Source organism: Artemia franciscana, chromosome 12 (genome assembly GCF_032884065.1).
Source record: "Artemia franciscana chromosome 12, ASM3288406v1, whole genome shotgun sequence".
NCBI classification, from domain to species: Eukaryota; Metazoa; Arthropoda; class Branchiopoda; order Anostraca; family Artemiidae; genus Artemia; species Artemia franciscana.
Genome location: NC_088874.1, coordinates 33,720,323 through 33,735,541, shown reverse-complemented (window position 1 = coordinate 33,735,541; position 15,219 = coordinate 33,720,323). Strand labels below are relative to the sequence as shown.

General features: G+C 33.4%; 1 protein-coding gene across 1 annotated transcript in view; it reads right to left on the bottom strand.

Annotated features, from left to right (window-relative positions):
• Window positions 1-2,893: 2,893 nt before the first annotated feature.
• LOC136034023 (two pore channel protein 1-like) overlaps window positions 2,894-15,219 on the bottom strand; it is an 80,110-nt gene continuing 67,784 nt past the window's right edge. Inside the window, exons 12-14 of the mRNA XM_065715076.1 lie at window positions 14,121-14,272; window positions 10,940-11,312; window positions 2,894-6,884 (exon numbers count right to left, since the gene is read on the bottom strand). Of these exons, the coding sequence (XP_065571148.1) occupies window positions 6,738-6,884; window positions 10,940-11,312; window positions 14,121-14,272 (672 nt within the window). The 3' untranslated portion in view covers window positions 2,894-6,737. The remainder of the gene's footprint in view (window positions 6,885-10,939; window positions 11,313-14,120; window positions 14,273-15,219) is intronic.

Below are 15,219 nucleotides of genomic sequence, written 5' to 3'. Positions count from 1 at the left end.
AGTATGGTAATTATAGGGAAATTAACTTGGTTAATGTAGGAAGCAAATTACTTATTGTAATGGCACTTTTTAGACTTGGAGATACTGTAGATAAGGTTTTCAGTGAAGAACAGTTTTTAGGAAAGTGAGAAGATAAATCGACTGAATTTTTTCTCTTAGGGGAATAAACTCGAGAAGTACCTGAACCATCAAACTCACTTCGTATTCAGTTTCAAAGAATATGAGCAAGCGTTTGATTCCGCCGACAGAAGAGCTTTTGCGAGGATCCTCGCATGTATACCAGATAAATACATTAATGTGATGCTAGTTACAAGAATAACATTGCTGCACTTTAGGAAAAGAGGTTAGTAGCTAGTTTTGTATAAGATCAGGAGTTCAGCGGTGTTGCATTCTATTCCCATTTATATGGATCGATTTGTTGGAGTTTTTCCCTGTACACGGCAAAGGTGTTGGGTGAGTAGGGAATCAAATGAAAGAGTAAAACTCTTCTAGATTTAGATTAGAAAGCTCATAATTTGAGCTTTCTAGACAAAAATGTTACCAAATTAATTATTTTTTGGAGGTTTCAAGAGTTCTGAGTGCAACAATAAATTGTTCTGAGTGCATACAATAAAAAGAATACTAAGTCGCTTAGACTGGGAATAAATAAAGGTATTGAAGAACGCTGGGTAACAAGAAGAGAAGGATAGCTTCATTTACCTTGGTAGTATTATTAGTAAAGATAGTTAGTGCAGTAATGATGGTTTAAGTAGAATAGTCAAGAATTTCAACGTTTTTTTTCATAGTTTTAAAAGTTTGTAAAATGCCGGGGTGTTCAAAGGTGCCAGGGTGTTCAAAGGTGCCGGTGTGTTTGTCGGTGTGGTCAAAGAACGTAAATGTTGAAGCACATATGAAACATCCGCCTTTTTTTTTATTATTATCACGCAGTTCTTCGCTTTTTGTCCGCCATCAAGTCGACACGCAAAAATTAGAATATTGGAAGCTACAGTGGTAAAAGTGACTGAGTATGGTTCTGAAACGCGGGTACTCCGGAAGAAGAATGATGATTTTTGGGATACTTTGTAGAGGAATCTTCTACAGACAGGGCCGTTTCTAGGATTTTGTGAGGGCACAAAAATCTTTGAAAAGGCATCAAAATTTGTTTATACATATTTTTGTTACATTTTTACGAGTTGGACAGAAATTTTCGGGGCGGGAGTTTCAAACCACCAAACCCCATCCCCTGGATGCAGCCTTCTCTATAGATTCCTTTAGGTAAAGGAATCCAAAATAAAAGATGACAGACTGTCAAAGATCGTCTTTTTCGGCCAACCATGCCAAACAAAAAACAAGTCGACCCAAATGGGAGGTCGTAGAAAAGGACCTAAGGGAAATTGGAACTTCTTGAAAGGGTGTATAGAGAAGGCTTCGAAAAGACTAGGATGGAAAAGGAACATGCGCAACTGCGTTGGCCCCAGGGCGATTTGGTGGTGCATTGAGCTGTTAGCAATAGTAGCAGCAGTTCTGGAATTTCGATTACTATGGCCAAACCTCATTTTTTGCTAAGTTGCATTTGACGCTGCAACCATGACTAGGAATTCAGAATGATGTCACGGCATCATTATAAGTATAAAACACCAAAAATTACAGGTGTTTTTTATAAAATTTAAATTTTAGTTTAATCCAATTCCTTTGACTCTTAAAAAAGGCACTACAACTTTCAGTTTCCACTTAAATCATCCCACAGCCAAGTTTCTACGAACATACAATTCTAAACGAAGAGAGCTAGGGAAAAAGATATAGAGACAAACATCTTTCTTTACTAACAAATATGGTAATTTTGAAACAGCACTATTATAAACAGAAAAAATGGCCTGCTTCAATTTTTTCAATTCAATTGAGAAAATTTCGTGCCTTGTTATTTACAATCTTGATTTGAGCCTGGAGCTGTCTTGCAAATAAAATTCATAATCAGTCTAGGGCTAATAAATATTTATTCCTGATAAAACAGATAAAATTTTATAAAATAAGACAAACAATAAAAGAATGTGCACAAGTCAGATATAATAATGGCCCTATGAGAGCTTCAACAATGTTACAGAGGGTTTCGCTAACCTACCAGAAAAAAAAAACCAACAACTCTAACAGGAATTCACCATAAAAAACAGAAAACTAACTTATTCTGATACATTTCCGATAGTATATGATTGTTTCAATTCAGAATCCAGTCAGATATAATATTTGAAGAATGGTGCTTGATATAGATATAGTATATTTATATAGATATAGATATATATTTGAATTACAAGATATAGTATATTTATATAGATATAGATATATATTTGAATTACAAGATATAGTATATTTATATAGATATAGATATATATTTGAATTACAAGATATAGTATATTTATATAGATATAGATATATGTTTGAATTACAAGATATAGTGTATTTATATAGATATAGATATATATTTGAATTACAAGATATAGTATATTTATATAGATATAGATATATATTTGAATTACAAGATATAGTATATTTATATAGATATAGATATATATTTGAATTACAAGATATAGTATATTTATATAGATATAGATATATATTTGAATTACAAGATATAGTATATTTATATAGATATAGATATATATTTGAATTACAAGATATAGTATATTTATATAGATATAGATATATATTTGAATTACAAGATATAGTATATTTATATAGATATATATTTGAATTACAAGATATAGTATATTTATATAGATATAGATATATATTTGAATTACAAGATATAGTATATTTATATAGATATAGATATATATTTGAATTACAAGATATAGTATATTTATATAGATATATCTTTGAATTACAAGATACAGTATATTTATATAGATATAGATATATATTTGAATTACAAGATATAGTATATTTATATAGATATAGATATATATTTGAATTACAAGATATAGTATATTTATATAGATATAGATATATATTTGAATTACAAGATATAGTATATTTATATAGATATAGATATATATTTGAATTAAAAGATATCGTATATTTATATAGATATAGATATATATTTGAATTACAAGATATAGTATATTTATATACTACGTGCTAAAGCACGTAGTGCTTTAGCACTACGTACGTAAATTCCTATGCTAGATGGTTAAGAAGGGCACTGGCCTAAAGACTCCATCTTTAACACCCTTAGCGTATTTGGAATTTTGTTGTGGCGATTTTGTATTCTGATCAAGTAATACATTTTAACACATTTAACTTCCTATCCTAAAACTAAAAGTTACCACTACTTTCAAAATTTGACCGAAATTAAAATAAAATTAATAAAAAACTAATCTAAAAGTTCACATAACTAATTTCGGCAACTTTCCTTAAATCTAAAATATCGATACCAATATTTAATGACCTACTTCAAACACAGATTTTGCCAAAATAATGCTTCGTAAGGAAATATACTTGTCCCAGAATAAACTTAAAACACTAGCTAAAAAGTCTGCTGTGTTAGACACAGGCAAAAAAAAAACATAATGTTTTTTTCTTCTGTGAAGACAAGAGAAAAAATATTGGCCTCTTCCCAAAACACAAAATTCCAAGCTTCATTACCCCCCACCCCCTCTCCAAAAAAACAACAAACAAAAAATCGTTTTAAAGTTCCAACTCGATCCCACTAGCGTGAGAAAAACAGGTAAGTTTACCAAACTACTTATAAAGTTCATCACCTTTTAATGATTGTATGTAATCCCTACAAAAAAAGCAACAACAAATAAACACAACCCAAGAAAGGGTACCCATTGGAATGAATAAATGAGGAATAAATTAATAATAGAATAGACAAATGAACGGATTGTATAATGAACCAAATATTTACTAATAACGAAACTCTCTCATCTAAATGTTTTATGTTTAAAAAAATTTAACTAGACCTGTTCTTGGTAATTGTATTGAGGAGCTAACTGAGCTCACATCTGTAGTATCAAATATAGTGCATAAACTATATCCTTTCAGACTTTCTCTTTTATTGTTTGGACGGACTGATTCTCAAGTTTTCAATCAGCGGTAAAACATAAACACTTTGGCAACTCCCCCTTCCCCCTATGACAGGGAAATAGACCACGAAAGGTACGAAAGGTAAATGAAACTGATGAAAAATGAGACAAGATTGTAAAATTATACTAAAGAGAAAATAATCCCCTTTGTATTTTTTTTATAATTTTTTGCTTAAAATTCAAAAAAAAATTGTGTCCGAATTTCGTTTGGAAGGCTTGAAACTTTTGCCAGGTTCGAACGCTTTGAAGGAGCTTATGTGACTTATCGTTCATACAGTTTAGGCTGTAGAGATTCCATTTATTCGATAAAAACAAGAAAATTTAGGTCGGATTCCAATTCTTTTTCGGATTCCAACAAGCTTATGCGACAATCTGTGTCCTAATTTCGTTTTAATTAAATTTGCAATTAAACTTTATGAAAAAAAGATGAAAAAGCAGATTTCAACAAATCATATATTAACCAGCGAATAATAAAAGAAAAGGTACTTCACAAGATAGAATCACCCAGAGAAGCGAAGTGCACTAGTTCAGCCTAAACTTTTCCTGATTCCCGAATAAATTTTCTCAAACAGTGAGAAAATAATGATATATTCAAAAAGACCGTTTACAAGTTTCCAGTATCACGAGCCCACTTTGTTGGAGTAGATGGATAGGTGTAGTACACGGAGGGGCGCGGGCCCGAGGACTCTATCTTTAACACTCTTATTTTGATTTTTCCAGACCTATTCATATTTTTTCTCAAATAGTGAAAAAATTATAATGTAACAAAAGAGTTCATTTTTAGGTTCTGGCGACAAAAGAATATTCAGGAACACTAGTATGTATGTGACGAAGAATCGCCTGGTAAACATTCGAACATAACCCAAAATCAAAAAGGAAAGTAAAAAAATAAAAACACTAAAAATAAATATGAAACAAAAGTTCCAATATTTTAGTAAATTTAATAAATTGTTAAAATTTTCGGGTTAAAATCTGGAATACAGGGTTGAAATCTGATGCTACCATGGAAGCCAGAGAGACTTGAATCATACCCTAGGTGCAACGATGATAATTAAACCGCTGGGATATGAAAGCTGGATTAGAGCTAATGATCATGGGGAGATTACAGTGGAGGTGAAAAAAAAGTGTAAGACAGATGCACAAGAGTGATTCTATCTGTGATTCAACTAGTGTTTCAACTGTGATTCTAGAGAAACTGACGGTTCACCTTCGGCTTCTTAAACCTGATATAACTTAGGTATCACAGACCTTTAAAAGTGACCACAAACAAAGAAAAAAGAAATCACATAAAAAGGCAAAAGAAAAAGGAAAAAAGGCCGAGCAATAAAACAAAGCATGAGGAAACAAGTTAATGGCATCACTTGTAATTACAAGAGCACGTAGTATTTTTCAGGGCATGTGTTTAATTTTATCCTTTTTTATGAAAAAAAAATGGGCTTTCTATTATCCTCGATTTCCAATTGATCATATATCAGGGTTTTGATCAGATATAAAGAAAGATTTTTTGAGTGCCTCCCCTGCTTCAGAACGCAAAACTTTTAACCAGTTAGGATATAACACAGCTGATTATCGAATTTACATCATATACAGTTGACACCTGCGACTGTCACTTCAGAACTCAAACGAAAAACATATACTAGTGGGAAAGAGACCTTGCTCATATAATTTTTAATAGTATGTTTTATCTGTGTGTTTTCAAACTGTCTAACTGTACGTTAGTAAAAATAGGAAAATCAGAAGGGAGTCCCTTTGATAAAAATTATAGGGATTCCTTATAAATTACCTCCCACTAGCCCAAAAATAGTGAGAGTCCCCCATAGGGACTGGAATCCTTTAGCTTTAGTAATGATGACTGAATGGTAAAGAGCATAAATAAGGCATGTAATATAAAAAGTTCTTTAAGCCACCATGAGCGCACATGAGTCTGAGGGATCTTGAGTCCCATCATAACAGAAATAAAATTTTACCTACATTTCCCCTACCCCTCCAACTGAGCGTAAAGAGTAAATGCCTTAAAGTGTCAGATAACTTTTCTGGGGTTCTGCAGCCTTCTAATATTTTAAAAACTTTCATAAAATTGCTGAGATTCCCTGAGCTTGATCCAAAAAACTGAAGAAAGAACAACAAATGTGCTCAGCAAACTTTAAAAAACAATACTAGCTAAAAAAAATCGCCATTAAAGTAACAAGGCCGTTTATAAAGAGGAGAATAAAGCTTAAATTCCAACCCTCAGTAAAACCCTTTTTCCATATATAGCGCAATAAACATGCATTTTCGGACGGTTATGATAAATAGTAAATCACTTTTACATTTAAAATATAACACTGACCGAAAAATCACAGATGACACATCATTCAGCCGAAAAAAGCTGGCAAATCAGCTAAATATTATTGCTATTTCGCCTAAAGCTCAAATCTGACATTTACACACTACTGAGGAAATTAACAAGACTGTTTGTTATTTTCATTAGAAGTAGCAGAACCGGAGTGTGTGATCAATGAGACTTTGATCGTACATTATCTAGCTAATACTCTCTTTGAGAACAGCTAAGTAAACTATTTTTGGCAATTGTAATCTGCATTGCGAATATGTGTATCTTAGCTCAGTAACACCCACCAAAATTCCATTTACATGTAACAAGGCACTTCACAGCAAAACAACTTCGTAAGAAAACTTTTAATCTTCTAATTTTGAAAAGGAAAAGGAATTTCCGTTTTGTGTTGTAGTTGAATTCTTCAGCCAATCTTCAATCTCAGTATGATACATTATAGACTGACGAACATTCCTAGTTAGATGAGAACAGCCTATATACGTGATTGAATCCTGCAATTAAATAATTACTTAAGTTATTGATAATTAATCAACTAAAATATAACGAATCCCCAACGACAAACACTAAAAAAGGTGACAAAAACCTGGGATCTCACTTTTCCCACCTTTGAAATATCTGATCAATTCAGAATAGAGCAAAAGAAGGGGAAGACAGAGAACGGGATGACAACTCTTATACGGCTGGGAGGAAAAAAAACGACTTAAAATGCTTAGTACCTTTCCCGAAGTTGAAAAAACAGAGGCTGTAAATATAGGGAAGCTGAGGAGCATTCGCTAAGGAGTATTTTAAATAAGGAGCATTGGCTAAGGAGTATTTTAAATAAGGAGCATTCGCTAAGGAGCATTTTAAATAATGAGCATTGGCTAAGGAGTATTTTAAATAAGGAGCGTTCGCTAAGGAGCATTTTAAATAAGGAGCATTCGCTAAGGAGCTTTTAAATAAGGAACATTCGCTAAGGAGCATTTTAAATAAGGAGCATTCGCTAAGGAGCATTTTAAATAAGGAGCATTCGCTAAGGAGCATTTTAAATAAGGAGCATTCGCTAAGGAGCATTTTAAATAAGGAGCATTCGCTAAGGAGCATTTTAAATGAGGAGCATTCGCTAAGGAGCATTCGCTAAGGAGCATTCTTAATTAATGAGCATTCGCTAAGGAGCATTTTAAATAAGGAGCATTTGCTAAGGAGCATTTTAAATAAGGAGCAATCGCTAAGGAGCATTTTAAATAAGGAGCATTCGCTAAGGAGCATTCTCTAAGGAGCATTTGCTAAAGAGCATTTTAAATAAGGAACATTTGCTAAGGAGCATTCGCTAAGGAGCATTTTAAATAAGGAGCATTCGCTAAGGAGCATTTTAAATAAGGAGCATTCGCTAAGGAGCATTTTAAGTAAGGAGCATTCGCTAGCGTGTTAGTCTGAAGTGGCTTTACACCAGGAATGGCTCAACAGTCTCAAGTGGCTTAATCCTATGTCAACTTCATAGTAGCATTACATTTGCTTTACTTATTATAAGATATAAGAGGATACAGGGGGCTCTAAAAAATAATATTTCTTTTCAAGGATATTGACTTTCCTTAATTGGAGGTTGCAATTGTATTTCTGTTAAAACACCCATATACACCCCCCCCCCATCTTATCAACCACCATAACCTATCACGACGAATTAAACTAATTCTGTTCCGGCAGTTCAGTCCTAACTTGTCACATAAATTTTATTTGTGTGGGTTTGAAGATGAACATCCAAATCATCTTGTAATACGATTAGTAAATTACTCTAGGCATCTCTACCCGCATAATTACGCAAATTAGTCTATTCCTTGACAGAGCTACATCTGGTATACTTATAAAATATGTGTTACTTAAAGAACCAATATTATAAGAGGTATATTTTGTTCTAAAGCCGATAAAATCTTCAAAATTTTTGAGATAAAATTCTAGCAAAACCGTCAGGTAAAACAAGAAAATTATACGAGAAAAACGAGATAAAAAACACACAGGATAAAGCAAAATCTGAATCGACTTCCAATAAGCAAATAAATTTGTCTTAACGCGTAATTACTTACAAAAATGCAAGTTACACATATAAATCTAAACAGTTGACCTTCACTCACTGAAAACCAGAAAAATTTACAAAATGCAAAAGTTAAAAAAATTTTCGATCAGAGTTATTTATAACCCTAACGAAAAGAGGAACCAATGGGAATCTTGGAATACCCTTATTTCCTATTGTGTTGACTTTTTGTCCAGAACGCGTTGGAATGTCTTTTTTCTTCTATTTTTTTTTGAAAAAAAAAATATTCACCAATTTTTGTATAATAATTATTATAAAACACATCATAACACAAATTATAATTTGATTGTAAACCAATCGTCCATTTGAACTTATCTTTTTCTGTGACCAATCTTTTTTTTTTTCATAGTGTACACAGTACAAACGCAATTTTATGAAATTTTATGCAATTTTACGCAATTTTATGTAAAGTGTATCACCACATTCCTACTTACACCCAAGTTTTCTTGGGATTCATATTTCTTATCAATTTTAACGGTAAGCCATTGACATCATGCAGGCCCGTAAACAGGGAGTTCTTTCAGGGTCTTCCCTTCCCTTTAAGTGACATGATTTTGGTAGTTCTTACCAAGATTCGATTCCCCGTCGGAGACAATTTTCACCTTCCGATGGCATAGTGGATATCACCATGTCTCTAATTGAAGGTTGGCCGGTTCGATTGCGCTTGTCGCAGGGAAATGTTAGCCGAAGTAGCTCAAATGGTATAGCGTCTTATAAAAACTAAGCCTAAGATGGCAAAAGGGTAGGCACACCCCTTGTCATGCGGTTGATCGTGGTTAAAATTCCTAGTTTATTTTGCTATTTCAATAGATTTGACCCCCCCCCCCTCTCCCCTTGAAAACAATGCGTCTGCCCAATTCCAGGCACTAGATACGTAACCTTTATCCCACTGAAACTTGGTGTATAGTGGTAGCACTGTAAAACATGGCTGGTAGCTAGTCCTGCTAAGAACAGTTTGTTAGTTAGTTAATAATAGGACAGGTTCAATTATTACTCATGACTCTCCCCAGTCTCTTAGTGAAAGACTTAAAGAAGCATCGATGACATTTTTAAACAAGTAAATGAATCCACCTCCATATTTAGAGCCTTATCGTATTGTATTGTCATTGTTCAACCGACAAGAGAGCCACAAAGCTCGGTCTAATTATCTCAAGGTTGACCACCAAGAACTGAACACTTAAAGAGCAGTTACGTTCGATGATTCATTCCAATTTGGAACGATCTTCCTTGGGACAATTTCCCTGAAGAGTTCTCTGCCGACTCATTTAAAAGAAGATTCCATAGAGATTTAAAGCCTCATGAAGGAAGGCAGTAAAAGCATAGCGTTTGACATGTAAATTTTCTATACAGCTCAACAAGTAACAATACCAGGAAACGGAGCTTTAAAATTATCAAGACTCGTTATTTGCTAAACGGTTGGAAACAGATTTAAAAGATGAAATGTTGAACATTTAAGTAAGAAGATTTTCTGATTTAAAAGCCCAACCACGGACAATATTATTTCGTGAAGCATTGGACAGGTTCAATCATTACCCATGAATCTTTCCAGTCTCTTAGTGCAACTTTTGAAGTAGCATTAATAGATTTTCAAAAAGTACATGAATCCACCTCCTTCTTTAGAACCTTATCATGTTTTACCGCCATTATCCAAACGACAAGAAAGACACAAAACTCGGTCCAATTATCTTTAGGTTGAACCACAAGAGCTAAATTTTTGAAGAACAGCTTCTTTCGAAGAAGCACTTCACTTTCGAATGATCTTCATATGGACGTTTTTCCTGATTCTATATCGAGTCATTCATAAGAAGCTCCAATAGACTTTTATAACATCGTAATGGAACGCGGTTAAAGCATAGCAGCATATCAGATACTGAGAGAAACCTGGAGCCACGAATTTAGGAAAAAAGAAAAGGTAAAATAATCAGTAAATGTTACGGCAAAAAATAACGAAAATCGATGTTAATTCGAGTCAATGGAATTAGTCAATGCAATGCGAAAGCAAATAAAAACTTACCTCATCTTCAGAGACATTTACACTTTGCAACTCAGAATTAATAAAAACTCGCAGCCCTTCTTCCTCTATTTAAAAATATCATTAAGACCTTGTTATACAAACAATTAAAAAAAAAAGTTCTGAAATAACTTTAGTTGCTGTTCTTAAATTCTGAAATGACAAAAAAATTTTAAAAACATGGCAGAAATCTAACATGACTCAATACAGCTTATATATAACTTCAGAGGCGTAAATTGAAATAAAAAACTTAGGAAGGGAGCAAGGATTTTTCTTTTATTTAAAAAAAAAATGAAAATACAAAAAAAAATCTAAATCTAGGGAAAGGCAAATATGTTTTTTACGTATTTTTTCGGGAACATTAGGAAAAGGGGTATTTTTCAAAATCTAGGAAAGGGCAATAGCTTCCCTATCAATTCAAGTCAATGGAATTAGTCAATACAATGCAAAATCAAATAAAAGCTTACCTCATCTTCAGAGACACCTACACTATGCAACTCCGATTTAGTAACAACTAGCTCCTGACTTGTCAGCTTTTCCTCCTCCTCCTTGGACATAGTGCTCTTATACTGGATTCGAAATATAAAACCATCGATAACACTGACTACAACAACATTTAGAAAGACCATAGTGATAATGTAGAAGCTCATGAAATATATCTGGCTCCATTCTGTTGCCACATATGCAAAGCCCTTCATTATAATGTACCAATTATTGACTACCATTAGTTCAAAAAGTGTGACGTAGCTTGTGATGATATTTTCAAAGTTGTTTAAATAATAGTAGCCATATGTATCTGTTACGTTGTCATAAACATAATTATCTTGAATGGAGCTATTCCTGAAAAAAAAAGTGGTTACACTCTCACTGCACAACATTTTACCCTATATATTTGTATTGATTTCTGAAAAGCAATATCAGTTAATTTCATTTTTATTCCATCAATGCTAAAAAAGAAAAATTATTTCTGGAATTTTCTGTTTTATTTTAGATTTGATCCCCCAGAAATACCATTTTTACCATATATATTTGTATTGATTTCTGAAAAGCAGTATAAGTTGATTTCATTTTTATTCCATCAATGCTAAAAAAGAAAAATTATTTCTGGAATTTTCTATTATATTTTAGATTTGATCCCCCAGAAATACCATTTTTACCATACATATTTGTATTGATTTCTGAAAAGCAGTATCAGTTAATTTAATTTTTATTCCATCAATGCTAAAAAAGAAAAATTATTTCTGGAATTTTCTATTTTATTTTAGATTTGATCCCCCAGAAATACCATTTTTACCATATATATTTGTATTGATTTCTGAAAAGCAGTATCAGTTAATTTCATTTTTATTCCATCAATGCTAAAAAAGAAAAATTATTTCTGGAATTTTCTGTTTTATTTTAGATTTGATCCCCCAGAAATACCATTTTTACCATATATATTTGTATTGATTTCTGAAAAGCATTATTAGTTGATTTCATTTTTTTTTCATCAATGCTAAAAAAGAAAAATTATTTCTGGAATCTTCTTATTTTATTTTAGATTTGATCCCCCAAAAATCATTAAGATGGTAAAAACAATCATTGTGATGGTAAATAAATAAAATCACGATGGTAAATAAAAATCATTAAGATGGTAAATAAGATGGCGCAACCGTCGACAAGTCCGAATTCAGCCCTTTGTGGGCTTGTGACAGAGATTTTTTTTGAAATAAATATCTTATCTTCTCTAAATACATAAACAGAATATCAAGTACTTTTTCTTATTAGCGAGCTTCGAGGCTGGATTTAGTCTCTTATAACACCAAAGAATTTCGGTGATCAATGAAACTGGCATTTAAAAATAGCTGTTACAACTACAACTCATCACAGCTCCAAGCTTCCTAAAGCTGACCAAGCTACATGTACTCGTTCTCCGCTACATTCTGTTCAAAGCCTAGCTTCTAATTCATCACAGCTCCAAGCTTCCTAAAGCTGACCAAGCTACATGTACTCGTTCTCCGCTACATTCTGTTCAAAGCCTAGCTTCTAATTCATCACAGCTCCAAGCTACCTAAAGCTGACCAAGCTACACGTACTCGTTCTCCGCTACATTCTGTTCAAAGCCTAGCTTCTAATTCATCACAGCTCCAAGCTACCTAAAGCTGACCAAGCTACATTTACTCGTTCTCCGCTACATTCTGTTCAAAGCCTAGCTTCTAATTCATCACAGCTCCAAGATACCTAAAGCTGACCAAGCTACATGTACTCGTTCTCCGCTACACTCTGTTCAAACCCTAGCTTCTAATTCATCACGGCTCCAAGCTACCTAAAGCTGACCAAGCTACATGTACTCGTTCTCCGCTACATTCTGTTCAAAGTCTAGCTTCTAATTCATCACAGCTCCAAGCTACCTAAAGCTGACCAAGCTACATGTACTCGTTCTCCGCTACATTCTGTTCAAAGCCTAGCTTCTAATTCATCACAGCTCCAAGCTACCTAAAGCTGACCAAGCTACATGTACTCGTTCTCCGCTACAATCTGTTCAAAGCCTAGCTTCTAATTCATCACAGCTCCAAGCTACCTAAAGCTGACCAAGCTACATGTACTCGTTCTCCGCTACATTCTGTTCAAAGCCTAGCTTCTAATTCATCACAGCTCCAAGCTACCTAAAGCTGACCAAGCTATATGTACTCGTTACCCGCTACATTCTGTTCAAAGCCTAGCTTCTAATTCATCACAGCTCCAAGCTACCTAAAGCTGACCAAGCTACATGTACTCGTTCTCCGCTACATTCTGTTCAAAGCCTAGCTTGTAATTCATCACAGCTCCAAGCTACCTAAAGCTGACCAAGCTACACGTACTCGTTCTCCGCTACATTCTGTTCAAAGCCTAGCTTCTAATTCATCACAGCTCCAAGCTACCTAAAGCTGACCAAGCTACATGAACTCGTTCTCCGCTACATTCTGTTCAAAGCCTAGCTTCTAATTCATCACAGCTCCAAGCTACTTTAAAGCTGACCAAGCTACATGTACTCGTTCTCCGCTACACTCTGTTCAAAGCCTAGCTTCTAATTTCCCCCCATGGTGCCTAGAAAACTAAAATCCAAACCAATAAATTCCCGCCTATACTAAATACATAAATAGAATATCAAATAATTTTTCTTGTCAGCGATCTCTTTATATACATTTACTATCCACATGGATCTAACTGACAAATTGGCGTTTCTTTCTTACGTTGTTGCCTATACTTGTTTGGAAGGAGAGGTACAATACTGACCTTCACGACTTCCTCTCTCTTGTTCTCTCCTCTCATCCCTCATTCTCTCCTTTTTATATATCTCTCTCTTTCCCCTCTTTCTTTAATACGAAAAAATGAAGAACAATAAATAATGAAGAAAAAACAAAGACAAAACCAACGAGGATAATTTTCAACCAGTGAATAAACGGAAACAAATATATATATATATATATATATATATATATATATATATATATATATATATATATATATATATATATATATATATATGTATATATATATATATATATATATATATATATATATATATATATATATATATATATAATTATTTTAAAATATAATCGTTTGGATTCTATTTTTATCCCTCCCTGTCTCTTTGTATTCAGATATCAAGTCTTTTTTACATACTTGCAACAGTTTTTCATGTCATATCCTCCGAATAGTTCCATACCAACAACTGCAAAGAAGTAGTAGAACAGAGTTAGAACAACTGCAGCTGATGCTAGTCCATCAGCAAGCATGAATACTGTGCCAAAAACATCACGGTATCGCTTCTTTATCTGAAAGGGAAAAGATTCTGATAAACTAACACAAACAGTAGCTAAGAGAACAGGTCAGTTACCAAGCTGAGATCAGTCCATTGTGCTACCACATGTTGCAGTCTTAAGCGCACTCATAAATAGCATAAATATCTTAATCTTACCCTCATGAATACACGCATCTCGGCCACATAGGAAGGTACAAAGAGACTGGGAATTCATTCCAGTGAGGATGAGTCTGTTGATTAAACCAAAAAGTGTAACAGGGGCGCACCTGTATGGATTTGCATGAACTGTCTTAGAAATTTTTCCAAAGACATTCTTCTAGCCACCCTCCTTCCTCTGTATAAAAATATAAAAGTTACTGGTAATTTTCTAACAATCTAGTCCATTTTTGCTATTCCTGTTTCCGTCAAGACTCTGTTATACAAACAACTGAATAAAAAAAAAGATTAGCTGACGCTCTTATATTCTGAAAGAACAAAAAAAACTTTTAAAAACATGGCAGAAATCTACAATTTACATGACTCACAACTTATATATATATATCGTCAGAGGCGTAAACAAAAAAAGGCTTAGTAAGGGAGCGAGGATATTTCTTCTATTTAAAAAAAATACAAAAAAAAATACAAAAAAAATTGAAATCTAGGGAAGGGCAAATATATTTTCTACCTATTTTTTCACGAACAATAAGAAAAAGGGTATTTTTCAAAATATAGGAAAGGGCAATAGCTCCCCTGACGATCTAAATCCACACAGTCCAAGCGCTTGGGCATGTAATAATAAATTGGAGAATGTTTTCGTGTATCGAAGGGTCTATTCTTTAAAGCTAAAATCGCAATTTAAGCACAAAACTTTTGATTTTCGTAATTTTCAATATTTTTTCCACAAAATACTACGAAGGGAATTTTCTTTCCACCCCCCATTTTCTGTGCAGGGATAATTGACAGGCAAATCACTTTCAGCAC